This window comes from Diceros bicornis, chromosome 37 (genome assembly GCF_020826845.1).
Source record: "Diceros bicornis minor isolate mBicDic1 chromosome 37, mDicBic1.mat.cur, whole genome shotgun sequence".
Taxonomy (NCBI): Eukaryota; Metazoa; Chordata; class Mammalia; order Perissodactyla; family Rhinocerotidae; genus Diceros; species Diceros bicornis.
This window is the reverse complement of record NC_080776.1, coordinates 18849827-18877627: the sequence shown is the minus strand read 5'-3', so window position 1 is coordinate 18877627 and position 27801 is coordinate 18849827. Positions and strand designations below refer to the sequence as shown.

The 27801-nt window shown below is 43.0% G+C and overlaps 1 protein-coding gene across 5 annotated transcripts in view; it reads left to right on the top strand.

Annotated features, from left to right (window-relative positions):
* The window catches only part of SP110 (SP110 nuclear body protein), a 48676-nt gene extending 28117 nt beyond the window's left edge, over positions 1–20559 (top strand). For 3 of the 5 annotated variants that reach the window (XM_058533168.1, XM_058533170.1, XM_058533167.1), the window contains 10 exons: positions 424–477; positions 2841–2906; positions 8757–8855; positions 9344–9486; positions 10320–10364; positions 15131–15246; positions 15953–16061; positions 16330–16401; positions 16979–17119; positions 18213–20559. In XM_058533168.1, the coding sequence (XP_058389151.1) occupies positions 424–477; positions 2841–2906; positions 8757–8855; positions 9344–9486; positions 10320–10364; positions 15131–15246; positions 15953–16061; positions 16330–16401; positions 16979–17119; positions 18213–18326 (959 nt within the window). In that variant the 3' untranslated portion in view covers positions 18327–20559. Of the gene's footprint in view, positions 1–423; positions 478–2840; positions 2907–8756; positions 8856–9343; positions 9487–10319; positions 10376–15130; positions 15247–15952; positions 16084–16329; positions 16402–16978; positions 17120–17272; positions 17546–18212 lie in introns of those variants that run through there. The other 2 variants (XM_058533169.1, XM_058533171.1) reach the window with 2 other exon arrangements.
* Positions 20560–27801: the final 7242 nt, after the last annotated feature.

The window sequence follows — 27801 nt, the reverse complement described above, 5'->3', positions numbered from 1 at the left end:
TCAGAAAGAATGGGTTAAATTTGACCATCTTAAAATACAAATGATCATTGTTAACAGTTTCTCTTACATTGCACTGAATTCTAGAGTAATATTTCAAATTTCCTCATGGGTAAATTCTATTTATTTTTATAACAACCCTTGGAGAAGGTTGAATAACTTATTCAATTTTACAGATGAGAACATTGAGACATGTAAAGGATCAATGGGTTTTCCCAAGATCCCCTGGATAAAGGTTGGCTGGCACAGTACTAGCATCTTTCTCCCTGGAACTCTCTTCAGGAGCCATCGTTCTCCATTAGAAAGGAAGGGACAGGAATAATACTGCCAAAGCTTTGCCAACTCAGTATTGTCTGAAATGAGTGTGGTCACAAAATGTCAATCTTGCTTATTTCAGAATTATCTTTTTTTTTCATTACTTTCTAGATCCCATGGATAATGAAAGTAAACTTTCTTTGGAAAAATCTTCTGGGGAAAAACGTAAGTATAAACCTATTTGGTCTCTGTTAGGGTGGATCTGATGTTACTCCTAGTGGTTGTTACGTCCTTTGGGCTACAAAAGACATCCAAGCCAGAAAAAGATGTGTGCTTTGTAAAACAGTGATTTAACTTTTTTTCAACATAGAAAATGTTCCATACTATAAAAGTAATATGCTGTAGCTATTGGGATTAGCTTGCTGTGTGTGACTGCAAACTAACCTCTCCCCACCAGAAACAAAAAAAAAAAAAAAATAGTGGCTAAAACAAGAGAGCTTATTTCTCTCTGCTGTGTGGAGGTAGATGGTCAGGGGCTCACTTCATACACCATAAATCCCAGGCTCATTCTCGCCCATTGCTCCACCATCCTCTGCATGTGGCATCCCCTTCACTGGGGTGCAGCCAGCAAGTCTGCACTGCAGCCAAAGGGAAAGAGGCAAAGTCAAGGAGGGGCACGCCTCCTCCATTGAACGACATTGTCTGCAGGTTGCATTTAGTAATTCTGTTACCATTTCATTGCCAGGACTGGTTACATGACCACAGCTGACTGCAAAGGAGGCTGGGAAATGTTGTCTTTATTCTAGAAGGACAGGTATCCAGCTTGAACTCAGAGTCTTCACTACTAAGGAAAAAGGGAGACCAGAGAAAGGGGAACAACCAGCAGTACTGGCCCTGCACACTGTTGTAGTGGGCATTACTAGTGCTCTCCACTCTTTCCGATTCCCCTCCGCTTCCTAGACCCTTGGAAAGCTACATTCCCCAACTCCTTGAAGGACACAGATCCACGAGACTGGTTTTGGCCAAATGAGCTGGTGTCACTTCTGGGTCAAAGCACATAAGAGCCACTGCACAGCGTTCCACACTCTCCTGTGTGTGGAAGAGGGAGGTGCCAGAGCCCAAGGCAGTGTGAGTCTCAGCACCACCACACAGAAGACAGCTGCCTGGGAGACTCCAGATCCTGCAGAGGATTCTGTGGGATGGGGAAACAGACTGCTGTGTGTTAAGCCACCAAGACTGAGTTTTGTTTGTTACTGCATAGCCTATCCTGTCCTGTCTGATACATTGTTTCTAATAAAGTCTGCAAACGTACAGAAAATTATTAATCAGGAAATTAAATTCCGATTTAATCTGCTTTCTCCACCTTATTTATAAACATTGCATATACACATACTTCATTATATCTCTATCTACATATAGATATTTATATAGTGGTATATAGAATAAACTAAATCCCTAGATAAAGTAGTTTATAGAGTAGACTGTGTACTCTGACTTTGTACAATGAGTACACTGTGAGTATATATATTCCTAGAATATAGTCTATTCTGTAAACTACTTTTTTCATTGAGTTTTTAACACACATATCTCATGTCAATGTTATCTACTTTCCTTTGTTTTAGCTACATAGTGCATTATTGTATAATTAACCACAATGTGTTTAAATAATTACCTACTGATGGACAGTTAGGCTATTTACAGTTTTTGTATGAAAATGGAAATTGTGTTTGGGTGTGTTTGTATCTTTGCACACTTGTCCAATAATTTCCTCACAATTAATTTCTAAATATGAAATTGGTTGGGGTCTACATATCTTACGTTTTATGTTATATATTATATTATATATATTCTATTACATAAATTGTTCTCAGAAAAGGTAATTGCTTAAATTCCCTTTAACAATACAGGAGTGCTCATTTCCTACATCCTCACCAACACTAGACATGATAAAACATTTTAAAGGTTTGGGTATCCTAAAACCAAACAATGCATTTCTTTGATTATTAGTGGTCTAAAGATGATCCTTAAATAAAATTTTCATTTGCATTTTCTCTTTGAGTATTTTCAGTTTATGCTTTTTGCCCACATTCCTAGTGTACTAATCATCTTTTGCTTTATCTATTAAAGATATTAACCTTCTAACATTACATATTGAAATTTTTTCCTTTTGTTTTACTATTATGAGGATGTTTTTCAAAGCGTAAACATTATAATTTTTTAAACACTCACATCTTTTAATATTTTCCTGTATGATTTCTGGCCTTGAGTTTTGGCTAAAAAAATCTTTTCTATCTGTGGCTTAAAACAATCCTCCTCTAAATTTTCTTCTAGTCTTGAAAAAATTGGTTATTAATTTGGAAAAATAGCGTATTTTAAATGTTAATAATTTAGTGTATCTCTGTTACTTCTTTATTCAGTCCTTCTTCATTTCCAAGTAAAATGGAGTACTTTTTCCAGATAGGTCATGGTTTTCTTGCCTCCAAAAGTGATGAAAAGACAGAAAAAAAATGACTTAGAGGTATGGACGTCTCAAGTAGGTAGATCAATATTTATAGCCATAGAGATGACTTTTTCTTTTTCTGTTTTAGAAAAGAAGAGGAAAAAATGTAACTGGTCAAGTTCAAAAAAAACACAGAAGAAAAGCCTCCCAAGAGGTAAGTAAGAAGCATGAGGTCCTTACTGCCTTGGTGTTCATCTGGGTCATCACTTGGCCAACCAGCATGGCCTCCTCCCCAGCCACACGGCCACCCAGGTATCACTGGATCCCAGCAGCCCCACCCCTGCCCCCAGGCCACCCCATCAAAGGGCTCCTCCTCACGAGAGAAGGGGGACCCAGATGCCATGTTGATTCAAACAGGCATCTTTTCTCTCATCACTGGGAAGGGATGGAGGTGGGGGTGGGCAGGAGGCATCAGTCAATTTTCAGATTAGGACGGTGTCCAGTGCAAGTTTAGAGCCAGGACGAGCAGACAAAGCAAACCTGAACGGGCAGGCAGGATTCAGACTCCCGGGCCCGAACTGGAGTTAGATCTGGAGTCACTGACCATTCAAAACCACCTCCATCAGCTCATGCCTGTTTATCATGTATCTACTCCATGCACGAAAGTTGTGTTATCTGCAGCAAAGAAAAATTTATGAAGCTGCATCTTTCTGGCTCTTCTGTTTTATTTCCCTTTGTCCTCATCACACTTCCTTCCTTCTGCTCTGCATTCTTTCCCTGTTCCCTCTCCTTTCACCTTGCTCCTTCCCTTTTTCTGTAGTTCTAGGTATGCCAGTTGGTGGAGATTCTCTTGGATTCCTGCCCTTATGGGTCTGGGGCACCCTGGGAGGGCATCTCCTCTCAGCTCCCAAACATGCAGTATGACATGAGCGTCACTGCTTTGGACATCCCCAATTTTCCTGCTTGTTTCTAGCACCCCTCAATCCTGGGGGTTGACCTGGGAGGGGACTCAGACCTCCTTGTGTGCCCTTCTCCTCCCCTTGTCTCTTCTTCTCAATTCCCAGCCCCATTGCCTCCCTAGGCTGGAGGAAACTTACTCTGTCATAGGCCGAGTTTTCTCTACCAATGGCTCTTAGGAAAACTGGACTTTCGTATCTCCAAGCTTTTCTTGTTGGCATATAAAGGTAATTTTTGGAACTTAGAAATCCGCTTTTGCTCCCAACAAGTTCTGTGTTTCAAAATTTTGTGTAATGAATCCAAAATAGTCTCAACTGAGCAGTGACTTCTTGGTTCTGGCCAGTAACTGCCCTTCCCCTGAAAATTACCAACTTCATAATGAGGGAACCCTGGGGCATTACCATCTATGAGGAGGAAAATCATGATTCTAATATTTTCAAAAATCTACTGCTTGTTATATATTCATTCAACAAAGATGAATTGGGTGAAGGTGTGTGCCAGGCATGTGTCCTAGGTCCTGGGGACTCAACAGTGAGCAAAATAGACAAAAGCCCTGCCCTCACTGACACACCCGTAATTAATCGCCAAAAGAGGAGTTGAGGGGGAAAAAGAGAAACAGCAAAGAGTATTGTGAGTCTAGGGGAGAAAAAAAGATACGTACAAGAAAGGAGAGGAGTAATTACATTCATGTGTAGCTTAACGACGAGGATTTGTTCTGAGAAATGTGTTGTTAGGCAATTTCGTTGTTGTGTGAACATCATAAAGTGAACTTACACAAACCTGGATGGCATAGCCTACTACACACCTAGGCTCTATGGTACTAATCTTATGCGACCACTGTTAAACGTTTGGGATGGATTCCCTTTTCCCTGCATCTTCACCAACTCTAGAAATAACAAGACTTTTCTATGTTTGACAAACATAAAGCGAAGAATGCACATACATTTTTCTCTAAGTGTGTTACACCAATGCTACTCAACACGCCAGCCTGTGATGAGACAGGAGCTTGACCAGAATAGAAATCAGTGCACTACTGTCTCTACTGGGATGTCTTGCTATGAAAATAGTACGCTCAGTGTCACAGTTGATTTACAAGCTCCTTATTTTTTTGAGTGTTTATAGCAGCTTTATTCATTTCTTTATTGAGGTAACATTGTAGGAATTTCAGGTGTGCATCATGTTTCTACTTCTGTATAGACTGCATCCTGTTCCCCACCAAAAGTCTAGTTTCCATCCATCACCAAACACATGTGCCCCTTTACCCTTTTTGCCCTCCCTGCACCCTCTTCCCGTCTAGTAACTACCAATCTGTTCTCCTCATCTATGTGTTTGTTTGGTTGTTGTTGTTGTTTTATCTTCCACATACGAGGGAAATCATACAGCATTTGGCTTTCTCGGTCTGACTTCTTTCAACAAGCTCCTTATTTTTGCAGACCTGCAACAAAAAGGCTTGTAGATGGCACCCGTCTGTAGACCCCACCTGGAGTAGCATCTATTAGACTTCAATAATAAATTAATGGGGAAAAAAAGGACACTGTGGCTGGTGCCTAAAGAGGGAGGAGAGAGTGACAAAAGACAATGCTGAGGCAATAAGTTTAAAAAGCAGAAGAAAAGCGAATGCAAGAAGAGGAGGAGGGGAAAAAGGAGAAGGAGGGAGAGGAGGACAGTGGCCCCGAGAGGCACATACCGTAAGTGAACTGCTTGAGGAATTAACGCAAAGGAAGACCCTCATGTACCCAGCACCCAGGTCTAGAAGCAGCACACAAGCCACATCTATTTTCCAATCCCTACCCACACCCCAAGGGCCCCCATTAGCCTGATTTCTCAAGGCGTAGGTCACTTTGACTCTGAATGCTTCCCCTCGCTTCCTGCTCAGGGACTCCTCAGTGTGTCTACACACACACACTCACACACACACACGCACGCACACTCACTCCTTCCCCAAAACGAATCCCTTCATCCTCCTCCCGCCCTTTGCCACATATCCTCAGACTCTCACTTTGGACAAAGCATTCTCTGCCCCGACAGGCAGGGCTAGGTCTCCCTGGCACTTCATGGAGTCCTGTATTTTTCCTCCGTGGCACTTACCACAGCTGCAATGAACTGTCTGTGGACACCCTGTCACCGCGTGAAAGTCAAGTGAGGTCAGTAAGCGGGTTGGTCTTGCTCATTGCGCTGGCTCCTCTGTGCCTCGCATAGTTTGTGCTTAAATAACCGTCAAATCCATACGTTCTTCATTCTTCTTCACCAAGTATGAATACCAGTATCAGGGCCTCCATTGACCAGTACAATGCACTCGTGTGAACTAGAAAAAGTGCCCCTTCCTCAATACCCTTTCCCTGCATCTGTGGGAGCTGACTCCTGAAACCAGGCCCTTGGCTGCCCTCTGCTGGAAGGTTGTTGTAAGACGTGTACAAATGGATTATGTTTGACGTCAATTCCAGTCCCCCCTGAAAGGTGGCATCCTTGCTCAGTGCACAACCCACACAGCCATATGCAGAGGCCCTGATAACAATGTAAGAATGTACATCACTTTACAGTTGGCAAAGCACTTTGTTCTACATTATGCCATAGAATCCTCAAATAAGTATTCAGCTCATTTTACGGATTCAATTAGAGCATAAAAGACTTGCATGAGCTAAAAATCAACCTAGATGTTTGAATAACGAATCCTTTGTTCTTTACACTAAAAAACAAAACAAAAAATCCCCGGTCTTTTTAGAAAACACTAGTAGCAGGCAAGAGTCCAGGCAAATGCTGACAGCTGTTCATCAGCACTGGCTTATTCTGTCTCCTTTGCCATCACTGTGACTTCTAATTTGACACAGGATGTCTCTGGGCTGTTATCAACCATATGATGTGGAATCTTGCTGAGGCATTTCTGATGGTACAGAAAGAGCACTAGACCAGGAGTCCAGCATGTCTGCATTCCAATGCCAGCTCTACCTCATATACTGTGGTGACCACCAGGAATTCTCTCTCCAAATCTGAACCTGAGTCCCATCTATAAAATGGGGATCATCATCACTGCCTTCCATTTCTTACAGGTTGTTGTGAAAATAGTGGTACAATGTGTGTGCTGCCTTTACTATTCCTTGACTTGCTTTTCCTCCAGCCACTCCACCTTCCCGCGGACCCTTCAGGTACAGATCATAGAGCTCCCAGATCTTTCCCCAGGCCATGTCTTTGTTCTTTAATTGCTCACTTGTCATAGCAGGCTTGTGGTTGTTAGTTCATACTTATATGTGATGATCTAACAGATGTCGAAGGGCTCCAAGCAGGCCTTTCCCTCAGGGTTCCATCTTTAAAGGGCTGTTCGCTGAGATGAGCAAGTGAGGCTCAGCCAAATGCAGGATTTGGGGGAACAGATCAGAAAGCTGTCTCCCTCTCTTAGGGGCAGGGTAGTGATGTCAGAAATGCTTGGGACACAAGGTCCTGCCTGACTCGGGTTGCTGCCTGCACCAGGTAATGGAGGGGGTGCTGCTTCTGCCCACGATCCTGCACCCTGGCTTGCTGCCCAGAGCTGCCAAAGCCACCCCTGCTCCCACATCTGCTTGTGAGCGCGTATGGGACACCTGTGTTCATTGGCCCCATACTTACCATAGGGAATAAGAGAAGACAGTTCTGTGAGGCAGAGAACTATAGAAGGTCCTTATTGTCGTGCTAATCCCCCACGGGGTTTGCAATAATGGTCCAAAGTTACCTGTGGCTCTGCTTTGTCACCCAAGTTAGGAACCTGCAGTGGCAAATCCCCCCCTCAACCCCTCAACTTGGATAACAATAAGACACACTTATGTAACCTTGCTAATAAATTGCAGAGCTGGGATCACAAGCCCACCCAGTCTGGCTCCCGAGGCTGTGTTTTCATCCACTGGGCCATATTTAGTGGGAAGAGCTGGAGACAAGTGGTGGAGCCGACCACTGCATGCAAGAGCGCTGGCTGGCTGTTGGAACAAAGTTCTTCTCACCCCCTCGTTCCTACCTAGTCTCGCTACAGCGCCTGCTCCCCCAAGGCGGGGCATCCTCTGGGATTCTGTTGGAGGAACCACCCCTCACTTCTCAGGGATCTCTCCTTTCTCGGTCTGACTCTACGTGGTTCGTATCTTTCCAAAGTAACTAATGGCTTCTTCTCCGTTGATGTTGCTCTGTTCTTTTTCCAATGATGCTCTTGCTTTTTCATACATTTTCCTTTGGCTCTTTCAACAAGTGTTTGAGGCAGGGGAAAGAGTTGGACAAGGTGTTCTCCTAGCACCATTCCAGACGTAACATCCTCTATAACTAACATAAACCATAGACAGCCCTTTCCCCTCGCCTCCAAGAAACAGCTCCTGCAGTCTGTCTTAGATGAAATTCACCCACAGTGAGGCTGGGGAAGGGAGAGCAGGAATTGCTGATATTTATTTTAAACCTTTTACAGCTGCTTCTCCTGAATCAGAATTCCAGATCCTTACTCAGGGGTTCTGAGTTGCCGGATCTCTCCATGTTCAATGTGCAGATTAGTCTCGAGCTCTTTGGGGTTTTCTTTTATTCATGGAAGAAGAAACAGGGAAGCAATAAAATGAATAGGGACAGCAAACAATGAGAACTGACACTATCCCCTCAATGCTAACTGCCTTTCTTACACACACACACACACACACACACACACACACACACACCTCCTTGGTTTGAATCAGGCAATAAGATTGTAGACGAAGACCTCTTCTCCAGCTACATGGACACGAAGAAATGTTTGGGGTAGGCAACTTCCATCAGCACAAGGGGATAAGTAGGATGCTGATGGAATAAGTGAACATTAGGTGATGGCCAATTTGCTTGTGAATTAAAACACATTCACCAAAGAAGCCCTATTTGCTTTACTAAAATATTTTGTTTGATGTAGTGGTGATAGCAGTGGTGGTTTGCTTACTAGAGACCACTCTGTACATATATCTAATCTGCCACTCAAAACGGAAGACTTCCTGCAAATTAATCAGAGAATGCTCCCCAATGCCATTTACATTATTATTGATATTGTTATTATTATTATTATTAGAATTCATGGAAAGGATAATTCATGAGGGGGAGAGAATGAAGACTGAGTAATGCTAAACTCTTCTACTTTCAGAAAAACCCAAAGATGAAACTGTGGATTTTCAGTCTTCTAAACTTCCTGTGACCTGTGGTGAGGCAAAAGGGATTTTATACAAGGAGAAACTGAAACAAGGTGCGTTCCTTGATCTTCTGCTCTTTGGAAGCTCTAGATGAAGGACTCACTAGAAGGGAGGAAAATACCCTTGTGTGTAATTGTTCAGGAAATGGACCCTGCAGGCTAGGCTGCTGAAAAAGAAGAAGTCCTTGTTAAGAAGGAATTTTCAAACTTTTCCATGTCATGGTACACCTGGCGGCCTGACCACTCCATTCCCCCATGGAAATTGTCCATGGACCTGGTGACACTGATCACCATGTCCTTGCCACATGTAGGTGTCACCTAAATTGAAAATTCTCTCCCAGTTGCTCACCATTCATGCTGGTTTTAGGGCTCCCTTCAATCTGAGAGAGGAGGACTACAGACTCCCCTGCTCCTGCTCCCACCTCACCAGGAGTCTCTCTGGACCTGGAAAGGTGGAACACCACAATTAGGGGTTTGGAGGTTTGGGATGACCTCACAGAGGATAGAAATGAATCCTGGAATGGGCTGTCTTTATCTTACAGGAGCCTCAGAGAAGTGCATTCAGAATGAGGAGGGAGTTTGGTTCACGCCAAAAGAATTTGAAAATGAAGGACAACGGGCACATTCAAAGAACTGGAAGAGGAGTGTGCATTGCAGAGGAATGACTCTAGAACAGCTGCTGAAGGTACTATGATGACAAGGGACAGAAAGGGGGTGGGTTTAATTCCTTGAAGGATGAGTGGAATTTCAATAACAGAAGTGTTAAGAAATTCCTGTTAGGATTCAACAGCGTGATTGAGAAAGAGCTAAACGTTCATAGAAAAAAGTTGTGGGTGATAAAGTTAGGAATGCAGATTGGTGCTGATGGTGGAGAGCTGTAAGTGCAAGCAAAGAGTTTTGAGGTCTGGTAAGATTTAAGAAGCTTAGCCTGGTGGTATTGGGTAGCGTGGGCTGGAAGGAAACTAGGTGAAGATATAGACCCCTGCAACAGCTTCCCTGCATCCTTCACCCGACAAATGCTTCCTCAAGACTCTGCTCCATCTGGACCCCTTGGTGAAGCATTTCCAAGCCACTCTGCCCATGATCAGTCTCTCCTGTGCACTTCTATAGCACACTATTCTGTCTTCAGAGCAACAAACAAGAGTATTAGTCTTTGTGATCTCAGAACCCAACACAAAGCCTCTTGATAATACTCAAAAAATTATCACTGGGATGAAATTCTAAGGATCTCATCTAGAGAGAATGGGAAGGAAATGGAGAGGGAAAGGAGCGAGTAGGAAAGAAGGACCAATAGGTCTTGGGTTTGAGTAACAGAGAAAAAATGATTTTATCTTTAAGTGAAGTCCAATAGAAAAACTGATTGGAGGAGGGAGGAGCTAATTTTTCTTTTAGACCCTTTGGGTTTGAGATCCATTAGGATGTCCAGGTACAAATATTCACTAGGAAGTGGGAACTTCAATATTTACAAGAGAAGAGCCTCCAGAATAACCTCGTTTGTTGACCCCCTCTTTCTTTCAGAAAAGACTTTTGCATTGTCCTCCAAGAAAAAGTCTCAAGAGAGAGGTAAATAGCAGGTGAATTTCTACCAAATTCTCAGTCACCATGTTGCAGACTTCCCATGTCCAAAGCCTTGCCTTCAAGTCCTCAAGTTTCGCAGCCCTGAGTCACCTTCCTATTTAGACATAGCATCTTCATGACGACTGCTGTAGCACGCTGGTACATGTACACGCCGCCACTATGTTCATAGTTAATTTGAGATGGAGAAGCAAATAACTCTTTAAAACAAAGATTAAGACAAAAACTGATGATGTACATATGTTTTAGAAAAAGACCTGAGTGTTTGGATGATTACAAACCAAAGGTGTCAGAAATAGAGGGCTCTGATTTGAAAAGCAAATATGGTAATGAAATAGAAAAGAACAGGATGTGAAAGGGCGAGAAGATCATCCTTGCTTGAACATTAAGTATTCCTCAATTCAACATGTTCATTATCAGTCGCGCCAGAATGGAATAATGTATTTGAACTGAGCTGTGTCTCTGCAGAGCCTCCCTCCAGGTGAAAAGGGCAGTCATCCATTGGCTGCACCAGCGGCTCCTCCTCAGCCTCCTTTACTTGTTTAGATAAGTCATCCAGACGGGAGTCCCATGCATGAGCTTCCCGTTAGATGGGAACCTCCAACAGAAGCAACGGTGCCTCTCCCATCTTACCCTGGAGGCTGGCCTGAACCTTGGCTGGATGCCAATGCCGTTTATTGTATAAACCATCTTTTCCATGCTGATTTGAAATACCTTGATAGGTAGAGAGATGCTCCTTGTAACAGCAAAAAAATTAAGGAAGAATAGAAATGTCCGTCGGTATTATAAAATAAACTGATACATCTACAGCATGGTATTTTTTAAAATGCATGGATTCATAGGTATAGACCCATCCTTCAACCAATGGAAAACCTCTCAAGGGTTTTGAGGTCAGGAAAGCTTCAGAAGGGTTAAACTGGTAGTAATATGTATGGAAGGAGCCCAATTGTGTTTATGTGAATATGTAGGTCTATGCCTGAAAGAATTGGTTATTCCAGGATGGAATTACAGGGGACATTTGCCTTCCATATTACAAATTTATGTACAGATGGAATTTTCATAATGATCATTTATTACTTTTGTAACCAGAAAACAAAAAACAATAAAGATATTTAAAATCCAGATTATTAATTGATGGCCCCAATACGATAGTTCCTTCTTGTTCATAACGCTATGTGTCAGCACATGATAGCTAGGGGCACACTTGACCCCACCTTTCAGTCCCACCCATCAGGAGCCACATTGGCATAATGAGAATGAGGTTTAGTCTGACTACAAATGGCCTAATGCAGGCCTTTCCCGCAGCCACAGTATCCAATATGTCACTGTTGCTCTGCGGTACACCCAGTCTCCATTGGTGTCCAGCTCTGTATATGTGTACCATCAAGAGACCTGATGCTGATACTCCAAACATGTGTTTCATGGCTGCCCTGCGGGGTGCTGCTCCCATGACCCAAGGCCAAATGGGCAGCTGGTGCAGAGAATCCCAGGCTCAGGGCCTGTGAAAGCCTCCATCTCCAGGAGGGCCCAGTATGCAGCCAGCAGTTGCTGTTCTAATGGTGTATAGTGTGGGACTGAGGAGGACAGTTTTTGCTTTTTGGGTTTTTTTCAATTTTTTTGGACAGATTCTAGAACCTTTCGTTAGATGGGTTCCTATTCAAAGTGGACCAATTTGCAAGTAACAGCATAAATGGGCATAAGTAAAACCTGTAAATGAGGAGTATGTCACCTCCAGAACTCAAAAGGCCTAAAAGATGTTGGGCAGTTGTTGCAGGTAGTAAGAGGGTCAGTAATTGTTTCTTGATAGTGTTAGGCACGGAGCAGCCCTCAATGGGTCAAATGAGGCCCAGAAATTTGCAGAGCTGGTAGGGCCTTGTTCTGTATGCGGGGGTGATGGCCCATTCCTTTTTGTAATTGGGTCTTCTGAATGAGTACGTCAAATGAGAAGGATGTCATTAGTGTGGTGTCATCCTTGTGCTCTTGGGGAAAGTCAGATGCAACTAAGACCACGCCTGCAGAGATTGTGTGTGATGGCAGAGCTGTTGAGATACCCCACGGTAGCCAGGTAAAAGTGTGTTGTATCCCTGCACAGGTGAAGGAAGCTACAGCTGAGATGCTGTTGAAATGGGTACTGACCAGAATATATTAGCCAAATCTGTGACGTCAACGTATTTACCAGTTGCTAAGTGGACGGCATCAGTAATTTCAGAAATATTTGGTATAGGGACCCTAATGCATGGGGCTCCTTTGTGAATAGCTGTATCTCACTAAATTTAAACAAAGTACACTCTATACTCTTAGGGAAATTACCAAGCCTAAAATAGAGAACAAACAGGTATAACTCACCTTCACCATAGAAACTGTTTCCTTACCTAAATTCCACATGGTTATAACACCCATTGCCCTAAAATATCCCGTAGTGGGCATAGATGTTCTGGCCCAATGTATAATAAATGAAAACAAAATTAAATTTTTGACACTTACAATCAGCTTTATGAAAAGGAACCCATGGACCTTCCCCTCTGTTAAAATAGTTTAATAGAGTCCAGTATAAATTAAAACAGGGCCTTCAAGGATTGGAACTCATTATACAAGCTCTATTTAGAGCAGGAGTGACTACCTCTACTGTTTCTCCATTTAATCACCTAATTTGGCCTGCTCTTAGACTTGGAAAGAAGCAATGGTGCCTCATGGTGGATTACTGCAACCTCAGAGCTGCGGCCCAGCAGGCAGCAACACGACTCAAGGCTGAGCCAGCAGGTGGCACAGCCAGTTAGCAAACCACAGCAAGAGAAAAAAGACCCCTGGTGGTGGTGGCCCCCTTGACTCTCTGCTTGCTGAACCCACTGTCTTGTGGTTGCCCACAGAGAAGTGGGATCAGCCCTCCACCAAAAATTGGGTTCAGATATCAAAACTGATGATGCAACATGTGCGCCAAGAGAGTATGAAAAGATTATTACTCACATACTGAGGCTTTCTGAGGAGAGCAGGGCAGGCACCCAAGCTGGTCTGAAATGGCTTGAGCAGAGAGGGGGAGTAGCCTAAAGTTTTATTATGGTTAGGGGTGGGGCCAAGGTAAGAATTCCCTTGCTGGGTCGGGGCCTGTCTGGTTTGAACTTCTCACTGGGGCAGAAGGAAGGAGCACATGAGCTTGTCCAGATGTGGCAAGAGGGGAAGAGGAAGGGATGGATGGGGCTCGAGGTTATCAGCACTCAAACATAAAAACCAGAGTCAGACTGTTTATTACAGGACGTGATTGTGGAGTTGTGTGTTCTTTCTCCATCATTTCAAGTGGTATGTCCTTTCTCTTTCATATCATGTGTGTTGGAAACTGTTTCACTCTAGAGCATGGGGGTGGGGGCTCAGGACTCTAGACCCAACCAGGGTCTCAGCCAGGAGGAGTAGGTTAGTCTGGGCTGCCTGGGGCACTGGCCTCTGTACCCTGGACAAGAGCAGGCCGAGTGTCCAGTCAGAGGGCAAGAATGGCCAGAGACTGTCAACCCCAGGGACAGAGCAGGGCAGTTTGGCAAGTACAGGGTGGAAAGGCGAGTTCAGGATGGGAAAGCCAGAGAGATCCCCTGAACTTCGGGGTGGAAGAACCCTCCTTATGAAGCCCTGGGGCCCAGGAAGCCTCCCCGGGTTCGACAGAGATGAACACCATCCCCAAATCAAGGGGAATTTTTAGTCTGGCTGAGTGGCTAGTTTTGAGACTGTACAAAATATTTCCATCCCTTATGCCATCACCCATCCCTTATGTCTCATGCTTGTGTTATGAACAGTGGAGGGTAGTGCTGGGGTTTCTCTCCTTAGATGCAACTGATTCTCAGCCCCTTCGATCCTTTCTCCGGCTCCTGATGGTCTGTTTCCCTCCTTTTCCCCACCCACCGTCCATCTGGAGGGGTAGTGCTGCAGACGAGCACAGGCAGAAGGACGCCTCTTCCTGACTCCCGCCGTTAGTGCAGAGAGAATGCTCCCTTTTGGGTGCGGAGCCCCACCCTCTCCATCTGGTGGGGCCCGAAGTGGAACCACGTGCTCCTGCCTGTGGGTCTTTATCCAGCAGTAAAGATTGTGTCCCTCACATAAATCGCTTGTGGAATTTACTGGATCACATTTTAAGGCCACAAGAAAGACCCATTTGGTTTCTTGGGCCCATAAAATGACCCATTCGCACAGCAAGCAGCCCTCTGTCTTTGTGAATCTGTCTTCCTGTTTGTCAGCCATAACATCAGGGACTGTTCTCTGAGTCTGCCCACATGCTCGCCTGGGATGGCGTGCAGTGGATGGAACAGCTTTGAACCCAGGCACAGGCAGCCTGGGTGCCAGTCTGGCTCAGGTACTAAGTTGCTTTGACTGCAGAAAAAAAGCATTTCATCTTTCCAGGCCTATAAAATGAGAGAGTCACCTAAAGCCAGGTTTTCTCAAATTTCATGTATTTACAAACCACCTGGGATCCTATCAAAATGCAGATTTCCACTCAGTCGGTCTGTGTTTCTAATCAGCTCCCAGATGATGCTGATGCCGCTGGTCCTCGGGCCACACTTTGTGCAGAAAGGGCTTCAATACCTTCCAGTCCCTTTGGGCGCTGGCTATCTGTGGTTCAGGTCAAGGCTTGACGATTCTTGCCACTTACTCTTCCACAATTGAAAGGGCAGGCTCGTCCTCCATCAGCATTCTCCGTGTCCCAGAGCCCCGCAGTGTCAGCGTCCGGTGGGTCTCGCTGATCCTAGCAATGCCCACATTATCTCCCCTTCTAGCGGGAAAACTCCAAGGAATGTGAGGTGTGCTGTAGAGGGGGACCACTGCTCTGCTGTGACACTTGTCCGAGAGCCTTTCATGAGGACTGTCACATCCCGCCTGCGGAGGCTGAGAGGTTAGTGAGACACAGCCCGGCCTCGTGTGCACACTCAGTCCAGGCTCTGCCTCTGGTTGCTCATCTCTGGAAGGAAGAGCAGGACCCATGAGCATCATGGGTGCGGGTGTGACCCAGAGCAGCCTACGCGGTGGCAGCCTATGCTCCCTCTGGTATCAGTGATAGCCGTGGGTCTCTGAGTCTGCAACTGGGCCATCTGGACCACACTGCCACTGTCCCAGGGAGGTGTCCTTTCCTAGGTTTGCAGACTACTGTCCAAGGGGGGTTGGGGACAGGAAACACCAGTTGTGTGTGTTTGCGCTTATTCAAAAAAGGCAGGAAGCATGGCCTGCTTCTTGCATTTCACCACAGTCTCAAAGGGCTGATGGAGGCCTGGGACCCCTCCCCCCAGGGATTAAGGCCCTGCTTCCAACAGTCGGGCATGGTGGGTACGGCTCCCTGTGTTCCCAGCAGCTCAGACGGGGAAAGGAGAGCCCACTTACTCACCCTGACACCGCCCTCCACCCCCGGATCCCCTGCTACTCCCTCGATGGGCGGAGGGTCATCAGTTCAGAACTCACATGGGGGGCTTGGAGACTCTGGCAGGTATCCCTTCATCCTCCAGCTGTGTCCGTCGGCCATTCCTCAAAGGAGGACAGTGGCAGCTGTAGGAATGGTGGCTGTTTCCAGGGGCCTTGCCCTTGCTCACTTATGCCCAACCTCTCAGGAGCCTGTGGAGTTGCACCTTCTGCAGGATGAAGGAGTCTTCAGGAAACCAGCAGTGTCACAGGGAACCTGAGGTCCTGGAGGGGCAGATGCAGCCTGAGGAGCAGTTGGTGAGTTGGGTGTGAACCCCAAGCCTTCTCCTTTCCCCTCACATGTGAGAATCAAACAGGGAACCTTTGGTGTCTCGCTTCAGAGGATGGTGATTCATTGTCCCACATCGAGTCCAAACAGAATTCAACCCACTCCATAGCTCTTTGGCAAACGCAGTTGGAAGGCTGGCTGTGTTTGGCTGCTCCTGTTTGTGCATGTCTGGGCGCAGGCCTGGCTTCACTTTCTCCAAGCTGCATTTCACTTTAAAGTCCTATTCACATTTTACAGAAATGTGAGTTCCTCCTCTTGAAGGCCTACTGTCATCCACAAAGCTCCTTTTTTGCAGAGACTCCACATAACGTAAGTCATATTTGATGATTCTCATCCTCCAGGCATCTCTCTTATGTAAAACTCATTCTAGAAATTTGGAGTATGGGTCCTGTGGGTGCTACTGTCTACAGAGAGCAGAAGGTTTAGCTGCAGACTCTGGAGTGGGACCACCTGGTTCAAACTCCACCCCACCACATGCTAGCTCTGGTACACTGGGCGAGTTGCTTCACCTCCCATAGGTCTCAGTTTCACCTTCTCTTAGGTGCGAATGTCTTCTGTACAGATAGCACAGGGTTTAGAGCACAGATTCAGAAGCCAAACTGTGGATTCTAGTCCCAGCTCTACCACTTTTTAGCTGTGAAATCTTGGGTAGGTTGCTTAACCTCTCCATCTATAAAATGAGAATAATTATAGTCCCTATCTCATAGGGTTGTTGTGGAGATTATATGTTAACATAGGGGCAGTGCTTAGAATAAAGCCCAGCATACAGATGTCAAGTGTTATTATCATTATTACCGTGGAAATAAAGGCTTGTATTGTATTTCAGTTGGATCCATTCCAGTCGTCATGGCTGCTAACATCACCCCGTTGGTGTCTTTGTCCCTAGATTCGAGCTTATGGTGAGCCCTTTAAGGAAGCCATGTGGTTGGACCTGGTTAAGGAAAGGCTGACTGAGAAAGTGTACACAGCGGCGTGGTTTGTACGGGACATGCGCCTGATCTTTCGCAACCATAAAACATTTTACAAGGTAAAGGGCATTTCCTGCTCCCTTTTCACGTCCTTTCTACTTTCCCCTAATTTCTGGGACAGCAGAACTTTGCAAGAATTGTACCCCATCTCTTCCTGGAGAGGCAGGGAAAAGAGACAAGGATTACAGAAGAAAACTGCCTCTGCATTCCAGGGGCGGAGAGGAGGATGTCAGAAAGAACAACAAGCAGGACAGGAAGGATCCTTGTAAATGGTGCCTGAAAAAAAATCCATCCTCAGTTCCCAGACAGGTGGCTCTTCCCACTGAGATCAGTCGATTTCGTCCTGCCTCCTTGTTCCAACTGGAAGGAAGGGCAGTTCCTGCTTCTATTGTTCTTCATGCCTCAGAAATACAGAAATAAATGAATTCATTAAACACAATGAAATAAATTAAACTTCCAGGATGCTCAAGGTTGGATTTTGTCACATCTAAGTTTCCCAGTGGACTCTAACACGCGGAATTGCCCTCAGGTGGTGCTGGCCTCATCCTTCATTAGCAGAGAGAGACAACTAGTTGAGCTATCTTGCAATCCAAGATATTCTTAACTTTTATTTCTTAAGTTTACCCTGATTTGCACTCTTACTTGTACAGATATTTCTTGGGAAGTATCTAAGGATGATTTTCATCACCACCCAGCCTCCCTCCCTACCTCCATGCCACATGTTGGCATGTTCATGAGCCACAAATTTTAAGCTGATGTCCATGCGTGGAGTTGTAGAGAGAAAGAGTCGACTCAAGTTGCCCCTCAATGGCACAGTCTTAGCCTTGGAGAACAGGAAGGTCATCCTTCCTTCAAAGAGTAGGCTTTCAAGAAGCGCTTTTTCTTGACCTATTTTGTACCAAGCTCAGGCTTTGCAGTGATTAAAATCAGCTCTTCAGTCAGGAACACCTGTCAGGTCCAAGTTAACAACCAGGCAGAGTCTCATCCTTTTCAATACTGTAGCAGGAGCATCTCCCAGCCATCCTGCCTGAGTGCTGGGGAAGCACAGCATTTCGGGGAAAGGGAGGGCGGGGCTCCCAAAACATATCAGTGATTTGATGGTCCTAATCCTTTGTCCTTAGACATGGGTTTGTTTGCTTTTTTCTCTTCCAGGCTTCCAACTTTGGTCAGGTAGGACTGGATTTAGAGGCAGAATTTGAAAAGGATCTCAAAGAGGTGCTTATTTTTCGTGAAGCCGATGAGAATGGTTTCCAGGCTTCTCCTTGACCCTGTTCTGGAAGGACTGAGGATCCGCGACTTCAGGATCCAGGTGATGTGACCTGGCCATCCTTAGGCTGCCAATGAGTCAGGGGTGTTATTGGCTGCCCTCTTGACTCCAACCCAGGCCCTTCACAGCATCAGCACAGCTTCTACCTCCTTTTATTGTTTCTTTTTACATCTAAAAAATTATATCTCACGTCTAAAAAAAAACTGAATACTTCCTTCATACCATTGACTATCCCATCGTAGTTCACATTCCCCCCATTTCTCATAAATCTTTCTTTTTGGGGGGGTGGATTGTGGATAATTTTATTTTCTGCTTATGATGTTTTACATTTAAAAATTCCTACGAAATATGTATATATTGAAAAGCAAAAAAGTAATACTAAAAATATATATGAAACATTGCAAGTGCAAATAGAAATAACATTTAGAACATTCATATTCTTGACTTCATAAATCTTTTTACAGTTGATTTGTTTGAATCGGGATCAAAACAAGTCCAACACACTGCATTTGGCTAATCTGTGTCTTAAATCTCTTTTAATCTATATAAGTTTCCCCCCACTCCTGCATTTTTTTCCTTGCTGTCTATTCATTGGAGAACCTGGGGCCTTTGTCCTATGAAAGTTTTCATATTCTGGACTTTTCTGCATCCCCTTAGTGCCATGTTTCTCGCTCTGGCATTTTTTGTAAAGATCCAGTTTTATGGGGGCGGGGGTTGTTTTGGCTTGGTTTTTTGGCAAACAGATTTCCCAGATGGGGCTGTACATTTCTTTGTGATGTTAAGATCAGCCAGCAGGTTCAGGTGTTATCAGCCTGACCCATCTAGTATACATCATCCTTCCACCTAATGATCTTAGCAGCCATTGCTGCTCATTGCCTAAATCCCTTATTTTATTAGGGGTTACAAAATGATATTCAGATTCTTTTATGCCTTCTATACTTATTAGTCAGAATTCTTCTGCAAAGAGCTTCCCTTCAACAATATTTGGTTATCTTGAAATACAATTTGTACAGGAAAGGCAAGATAAATGCTGGATTCTTTATTTAACAGTGTTCAAATGAGTTGGTTCCCTAATAGCCTCTGAAAGTGACCAGGGAGGTTTTATTTATTTTTTTCTCTAAAATATCTTGAACTCATGGATTTAAATATATTTAATATGCTTCACACCATTGTAGTTAATATCTTTATTGCTGCTCAAATTGCCCATCTTCAGTGAGTGAGCATCTCTTGAAGTTTGCTCCTGAATTGTTTTGAAATGACCCCAGTCCTCTTTGGTGGTGTTTTAGCTATTTATTGCTGTGTAACAAATGACCCCAATATTTAGTGGCTTAAAAGAATGGCCATTTTATTGCTCACTATTCTGTGGGTCAGGAATTCAGGCAGTGCTCCGTGAGAGCACCTTTTCTTTGCTCTGCACGGTATTAACTAAGCCCATTCGTGCTGGTACCATGTCATTTCTGCCACACCACTATCGATCCAAGGATCAGATTCAAAAGGAGGGAAAATAGACTGTACCTCTTGATGGGATGAGTGGCAAAGTGTTATTTCAAAGGACAATGTTGCTCGGGAAGAAATGTTGCCACCGTCTTCAGAAATACCCTACCGTAGTCCACCCTCTGGCCACAACAATTCACGTCCTTGGCACATGCAAAGGACACTCACCCCCTACCCAAGAAGCCTCACTCATTGCAGCATTGGAGCAAAGCCCAGGACCTCATAGTCTAAATCAGGTTCAGATCAATAAGGTTCCTTGGGTGTGGTTCCTTGGGTGCAGCTTCTCAGGTGCATCTGCTCTAGAACCAGAGGTTTGTGAGCTGAAAGACAAGTTATGTTTCCCCCATTCTCAACATTCAGTGATGGCACAGGGACTAAGTAACCACTGTAGACACTTGCACTCAAACAGGGGGAAATGGGAAGCACATAGCAGTCGTGGTCCACAGCAACTCTGAAATCCAGCCAGGCGCATGTTACCAATTCCCCCAATCCCAGAACAAAGCACGTTCTTTGATAAAGGTGATGTACATATGATTTATAAATATTATATACCTTTAATTCCCATCCAACTCCACAGCCTTCTTCCTTGTCTTCCTCCGGTCAATATTTGTGTCTCTTTTCTCTCACAGTATATTTACTCATTTGCTTAACTTTAAACTACAACAAAATTGTTTCAGAATTTCTATACTCATACCACTTTGTAATATATAATAAATTGAATTCTAAATTTGTGTGCAATTTATTCTTGGTTCTGTTATATATTTAATATACCAATGCAGACAGTATTTTTCAGGATTTTGCATTCTATTTATAAATGAGATTGGTCTGCAAGTTTTTGTATACTACCATAGGCAGATTTAGGGCTAGGCTAGCTTGGTAAAATAAGTCATAAAAATGTCTACCTTTTTATATATCCTGGAATATTTTATAGTGTTTTAAATTAACCAGCTCGTAAAATTATATAGCCTAGAGTTCTTTGAAGAGGTAATATTGACCATATTCTCTCCTTTTTCATGGTGATGAGACTATTTAGATAGTCTATTGCTTTTTTTTATTGAGGTAACAGTGGTTTATAATATTATATAAATTTCAGGTGTACATCATTATATTTCTGTGTAGACTACATCGTGTTCACCACCCAAAGACTAATTACCATCCATCACTGTACACATGCGCCCTGTCACCTCTTTTGCCCTCCTCCCTCCACTTTCCCCTCTGGTAGCCACCAATCTAACCTTGGTATCTATGTGTTAGTTTGTTGTTGTTGTTGTTTTTATCTTCTACTTATGAGTGATATCATACAGTATTTGACTTTCTCCATCTGACTTTTTTCACTTAGCATAATACCCTCAAGTTCCATCCATGATGTCACAAATGTCAAGACTTCATCTTTTTTTATAGCTGAGTAGTATTCCATTGTGTATATATACCACATCTTCTTTATCCATTCATCCCTTGATGGGTACTTAGGTTGTTTCCAAGTCTTGGCTATTGTGAATAATGTTGCAATGAACATAGAGGTGCACATATCTTTACGCATTCATGTTTCATGTTTTTTGGATAAATACCCAGCAGTGGAATAGCTGGATCATATGGTACTTCTAGTCTTAATTTTTTGAGGAATTTCCATGCTGTTTTCCATAGTGGCTGCACCAGTTTACATTCCCACCAGCAGTGTATGAGAGTTCGCTTTTCTCCACATCCTCTCTAACACATGTTATTTCTTGTTGTTAGTTATAGCCATTCTGATGGGCGTGAGGTGATATCTCGTTGTTGTTTTGATTTGCATTTCCCTAATAATTAGTGACGTTGAACATCTTTTCATGTGCCTGTTGGCCATCTGTATATCTTCTTTGGAGAAATGTCTCTTCAGATCTTTTGCCCATTTATTAATTGAGTTGTTTGTTTCTTTATTGTTGAGCTGTATGAGTTCTTTATCTATTTTGGATATTAACCCCTTATCAGATATATGGTTTGCAAATATCTTCTTCCAGTTGTGAGGTTGTCTTTTAGTTTTGTTGATGGTTTCTTTTCCTGTGCAGAAGCTTTTGAGATTGATGCAGTCCCATTTGTTTATTTTTTCTTTTGTTTCCCTTGCCTGGTCAGACATGGTACTTGAAAATATGCTGCAAAGACCAATGTCGAGGCTCCTACTGCCTATGTTTTCTTCTAGAAGTTTTATGGTTTCAGCTCTTACATTCAAGTCTTTAATCTATTTTGAGTTAATTTTTGTGTATGGTATAAGATAATGGTCTACTTTCATTCTTTTGCATGTGGCTGTACAGTTTTCCCAACACCAATTATTGAAGAGACTTTCCTTTCTCCATTGTATGTTCTTGGCTCCCTTGTCAAAAAATTAGCTGTCCGTAGATGTATGGGTTTATTTCTGGGCTCTCAATTCCATTCCATTGATCTGTGTGTCTGTTTTTGTGCTAGTACCATACTGTTTTGCTTACTATAGCTTTGTAGTATATTTTGAAATCAGGGAGTGTGATACCTCCAGTTTTGTTCTTTTTTTTCAAGATTCCTTTGGGTATTCAGGGTCTTTGGTTGTTCCATGTAAATTTTAGGATTCTTTGTTCTATTTCTGTGAAAAATGTCATTGGAACTTTGATAGAGATTGCATTGAATCTGTAGATTGCTTTAGGAAGTATGGACATTTTAACTGTTAAGTCTTCCAGTCCAAGAGCATGCAATATCTTTCCATTTCTTTGTATCTTCTTCAATTTCTTTCAACAACGTTTTATAGTTTTCAGTGTACCATTCTTTCACCTCTTTGGTTACATTTATTCCTAGGTATTTTATTCTTTTTGTTGCAATTGTAAATCGGATTGTATTCTTAATTTCTCTTTCTGCTACTTCATTGTTAGTGTATAGAAATGATTTTTGTATGTTGATTTTGTATCCTGCAACTTTACTGTATATGTTTTTTATTTCTAAAAGTTTTTTGGTGGATTCTTTAGGGTTTTCTCTATATAAAATTGTTATCTGCAAATAGTCACAGTTTTACTTTTTCCCTTATAATTTGGATCCCTTTTATTTCTTTTTCTTACCTGACTGATCTGGCTAGGACTTCCAATACTATGTTAAATAAGAGTGGAGAAAGTGGACATCCTTGTTGGTTCTGGTTCTTAAAGGGATAGATTTCAGTTTTTCTCCATTGAGTATGATATTAACGTGGGTTTGTCATATACGGCCTTTATTATGCTGAGGTACTTTCCCTCTATATTCAGAGTTTTTATCATAAATGGATGGTGTATCTTGTCGAATGCTTTCTCTGCTCTGTTGAGACGATCATGTGATTTTTATTCTCCATTTTGTTAATGTGGTATATCGCACTGATTGATTTGCAGATGTTGAACCATCCAATAGTGATTAGACTATTTAGATATTCTATTGCTCTGTGAATCAATTCCGCTTTTATATTTTTCTAAGAAGTCGTCCGTTGCGTTTGTTGTTTATAGTTGGCCTGATTTCTGTCCTATTATTTTATTCTTTCTCTTTTGAAAACTTTCATGTTGTTTTTGTCTACATTGTCTTTGTTTTCACCTTCTATTCTGGAAGGCATTCTAACAGTTTTTAATTCTTCTAATATTTATCTGCAAGTTTTCCAAATGTATTTTTAACTTATTTTTTGAATGTCAGAGCCAAAAATAAAATATCTTTAATGTGCTACATATTTAAGTCAAGATGTTTGTCACTTTTATACCCCTGGGCTCCCTAGATCCTGTCTATTCACGGCTTTGTAATATGGACATTCATTATCATTATTAAATTTAAGTCCATATTAATTATTTTAATTTTATTCAATTATATGTCATTATTTTGTTATTTTTACATTATATAAATTATCTGTTTGGTCAAATATCATGTAACGTAATTGAAAAGCAAAAATTAAAAATTTGTGTCAAACCACCCAGTCAAAAAATGGCAGAGAAAATGAACAGACACTTCTCCAAAGAAGATACACAGGTGGCCAATAGGCACATGATGCTCAACATCACTAATCATCAGGGAAATGCAAATCAAAACAACACTAAGATATCACCTCATGCCCATTAGAATGGCTATAATCACCAAGACAAAAAACAACAAACGTTGGGTAGATTGTGGAGAAACAGCAACCCTCATACACAGTTGGTGGGAATGCAAACTTGTGCAGTCTCTGTGGAAAATGGTATGGAGATTCCTCAAAAAATTAAAAATAGACATACCCTATGATCCAGCTATCCCACTACTGGAAATCTATCCAATGAACCTGAAATCAACAATCCAAAGAGGCTTATGCACCCCTATGTTCATTGCAGCATTATTCACTATAGCCAAGAAGTGGAAGCAACCCAAGTGTCCCTCGACTGATGATTGGATCAAGAAGATATGGTATATATATACAACAGAATACTACTCAGCCATAAAAAAAGACAAAATCATCCCATTTGCAACAACGTAGGTGGACCTGGAGGGTATTATGTTAAGTGAAGTAAGCCAGAAAGAGAAAGACAAACACCATATGATCTCACTCATATGTGGAATATAAACCAACACGTGGACAGAGAAAACTGTATTGTGGTTACCAGGGGCAATGGGGGTGGGGAGTGGGCACAAGGGGTGAAGGGAGACATATATATGATGATGGACAAACAAAAATGTCCAACCAAAAATTTCACGTTATAAACTATTAAAACATCAATAAAAAAAATTTGTGTCATATGATAATCCATATTCATGAGAATAATGATTGTTTGAGTTTCCCACCGGGCTTTTCTTGCCATGACTTTTCCATGCTTCTTTTTTTGCTCCATCTTTCAGTCAACTGAAGTGTATCTTTAAGTAATTTTAAAAGAAGAGTACATGGATGGCATGTTTTCTGAGGTTTGCATAGCTCAGACTGTCTTCTGTTGCTTTCATAAATTAACAATATATTGTGCTACAATATATATTTTATTCCAACCTCTCACCTTCAAAATTGATTTAGACTTTGTTCCACTGTCATGGGCATTTTGTTCTACAACTCTGAAGACTGACTTTAGCCAGAATTCTGTCTGCTTGTTAGCATGTGGACACATATGGGATTTCCCTTTTATCTCTGTAGTTATGTATTTAGTTATTTTTGACAGGATAGGGTTCAATGTAATATCTTATCATCGATCTTGCCTGGCACACTGCGCCCTTTCAACACACATACCTGGCTCTTTTTTCAGCTGCATTAAATCTTTCTGATCCATTTGTTCTGGGCTCACTTTCAAGAACATCTATTACCTGTATGCTAGCTATCCATTCTCTGTCCTCCCTATTTATCACTTAAAAAAAGAAAAAAAAGTCCTGGAAAGCACTTCTCCTCTTAGGTCATTAGTATAAGACTTAAATATACTAACACAATTGCAATTCTCTGGTCAATATTTGAAACGTAATGATGTTTTAGCATCTTAATAATGCTAATTGCTATTAACCAAGCCTCAAAGGATATAAAGTTTTTTTATCACAATACTTTTCTCAAGACAAAAATAGAAAGTCATTGTAGCTTACTAAGTTGTCCTGATCTGTGTTTCTGATTTTTCATTCTTATTTAATGCCAATAGAGGAGTGTTATGAACTCAATTGCATCCCCCAAAATTCATATGTTGAAGCCCTAACCCCCATTGTGGCTGTAGTTGGAGATGGGGCACATAAGGAGGTAATAAATGTTAAATGAGGTCACAAGAGTAAGGCTTTAATCAGGTAGGATTAGTGTCCATATAAGAAGAGGAAGAGATACCAGAGATCTCTCTCCACACACACACAGAGGAAAGGCCACGTGAGGAAGCAGCAAGAAGGAGGCTGTCTGCAAGCCAGGTGAGCACTCTCACTGGGAGCTGAATCAGCTGGCACCTTGATCTGGGACTGCCAAACTCCGGAACTGTGAGAAATGAATGCCTGGTGTTTAAGCCTCCCAATCTGTGGGATTTTGTTATGGCAGCATGAGCTGTCTAAGACAAGGAATGAGTGACACCATCTCAGCCCCTGTCCTCTCTCCCATAGCAAGGCAGAAACTGTTCAAAAGGATCTCTCAGCTTCCCAGTGGGGAAGAGGGTGTTGCAGTTTCCATTTAGGTATCTGGTGTCACAGACTAATAAACAGAAAATGCATAGAGATCTCCTTCGTTCCTATTTCCCAGTGTCTCCACAATAGTGTGAACTGTGAAGTGGACTGACTTCACCCATGATCCAGAAAAGGGTGGAGGCAGTTTGAGAACCAAGAAAAGCATGTAACGAAATAGAAAATGACAAATATGGCCATAAAGACTGCCACTCCTGGTGCCATTTTGGGAGGGAATGGTGGGTCCTAGAGATGATAATTCCGTTGCTATAGGCTTTGGATTTCCAAATCATTCTGAGGGGTGCACTGAAGGTCTTTCTTCCTAGGGTAATCTCAATACACTATGATGAAAGATCCCCCTACCCACTGGTTTCCCAGTGGGCAGGATTGCTGTGTTTAAATGATCTTGCATCCCTTTGTGACCCTTTCTTCCATTCTGGCAGTGGTAAACTGAATCAGGTTTCTCTCTCTCTTATCGTGGCTCTCAGTTACTCTATTACTGAAAGAAAAAAAAAACCACTAAAGAGTCATTTACTTCCTTCAAGTTGAAAGTTTCAACCACTATCAGTTCAGTTGCCGTGAAAACCAAGACCCCTATCCCTGGAACCATCTCTCCTTTTGGCTCCATTTTGTTGTTGCACTGCTCGCCTGGTTTTCAAACTATTTCTACCCACAAGAGCTGGGTCTGGTTTATTCTGCTTAGCTCAGCTGGTCCTTATCTTCTCCCAGTCCTTCTGAGCCATAGGCTCAGGCCTACTCTTCTTTTGGTCTCCAGCTGCCCAGGCCCACCCACTTTCAGCACCCACCTCCTTAGACATTAAAAGCTCTTAAAGAAACCAGTGTCAGTGACACTCCTGCAGACAATGCCAAGTGCCTCTCCCTGGGGACCCCCTCAAGTCTGCACCCAGGCCATTTCTCCATTCCTGGTCCAGCTTGGTTCCATTCCTTCCCCATCCCACCACTGGCCAGGGCTGCTGAGAGCCCAGGTCAATTCAGGACTGCCTCCACCCAAGTTATGACACAGGAGGTTATAAACGACTCTAAAATGGTTCCCTGAAGCTGGGCAGGGCTAATGGTGCAAAAATGGAACAAAGAAAAGCTTTCTATCAGGAGTGAGTAGAGGAATTATATATAAAAATATATTCCCCCTTCCAGATGATACCAGAAATTCAACCTTGGAAAATTCATTCTAGGAGCTGGGAAGGCATGGTCTCCTGGTCAAGTACACCTGCCCTTGGGAGACGGAGACAATTGGCAATCAGCATCTGGAGTGAGCACCTTTCTCAGATGCTTTCCAAGCTCTGGCAGAGCCAGGCCCTCACATCCCACAGGTGGCTCTGGGAGTCTGCCTCCAGCTAGCCTGGTCAGTCCTTCTGGGCGCCATGGCCTCTCTACTTCCCTCCTCTGAGCCCCGAGGAGCCTGACTGCTTCTCTTTCCTCCTAAAGATGCTTCCACTCCATCCCAAGAAATTCCTTTTCTCCTGGAATTGGGTATATGGGCTACAGGATTCACAGCTCTCCCTTCTGTCATTGTACCTGGAAGAAAAGAAAAGCATAGACCCTATTCATTTTAACAGCCACACCACTGTGAAGTGACATGTGAGACAATGAAATCCAAGAAGCCATTGTTTTAATCACTTTTCTCCTGGTCTCAAGGGCGCCATTTGCATCTCTAGCACCACCTAGAAAAGGGAATACCACTCAGTGAAGGCCCTCCCAGCACAGGACTCCTTCAGGCAGTGTGCCAACAGCATCCCCATTGGACAAGACCAGAGCTAGGAAGCATTGGCACTGGGGACACCTTGCCCCATGAACAGCCCTTGACATCTGATAACTTACAGAGAGGATGAGCGACCCCTGTGGGAACCCTCTCCTCCATTATCCAGATGTGACATGGAAGCCAAT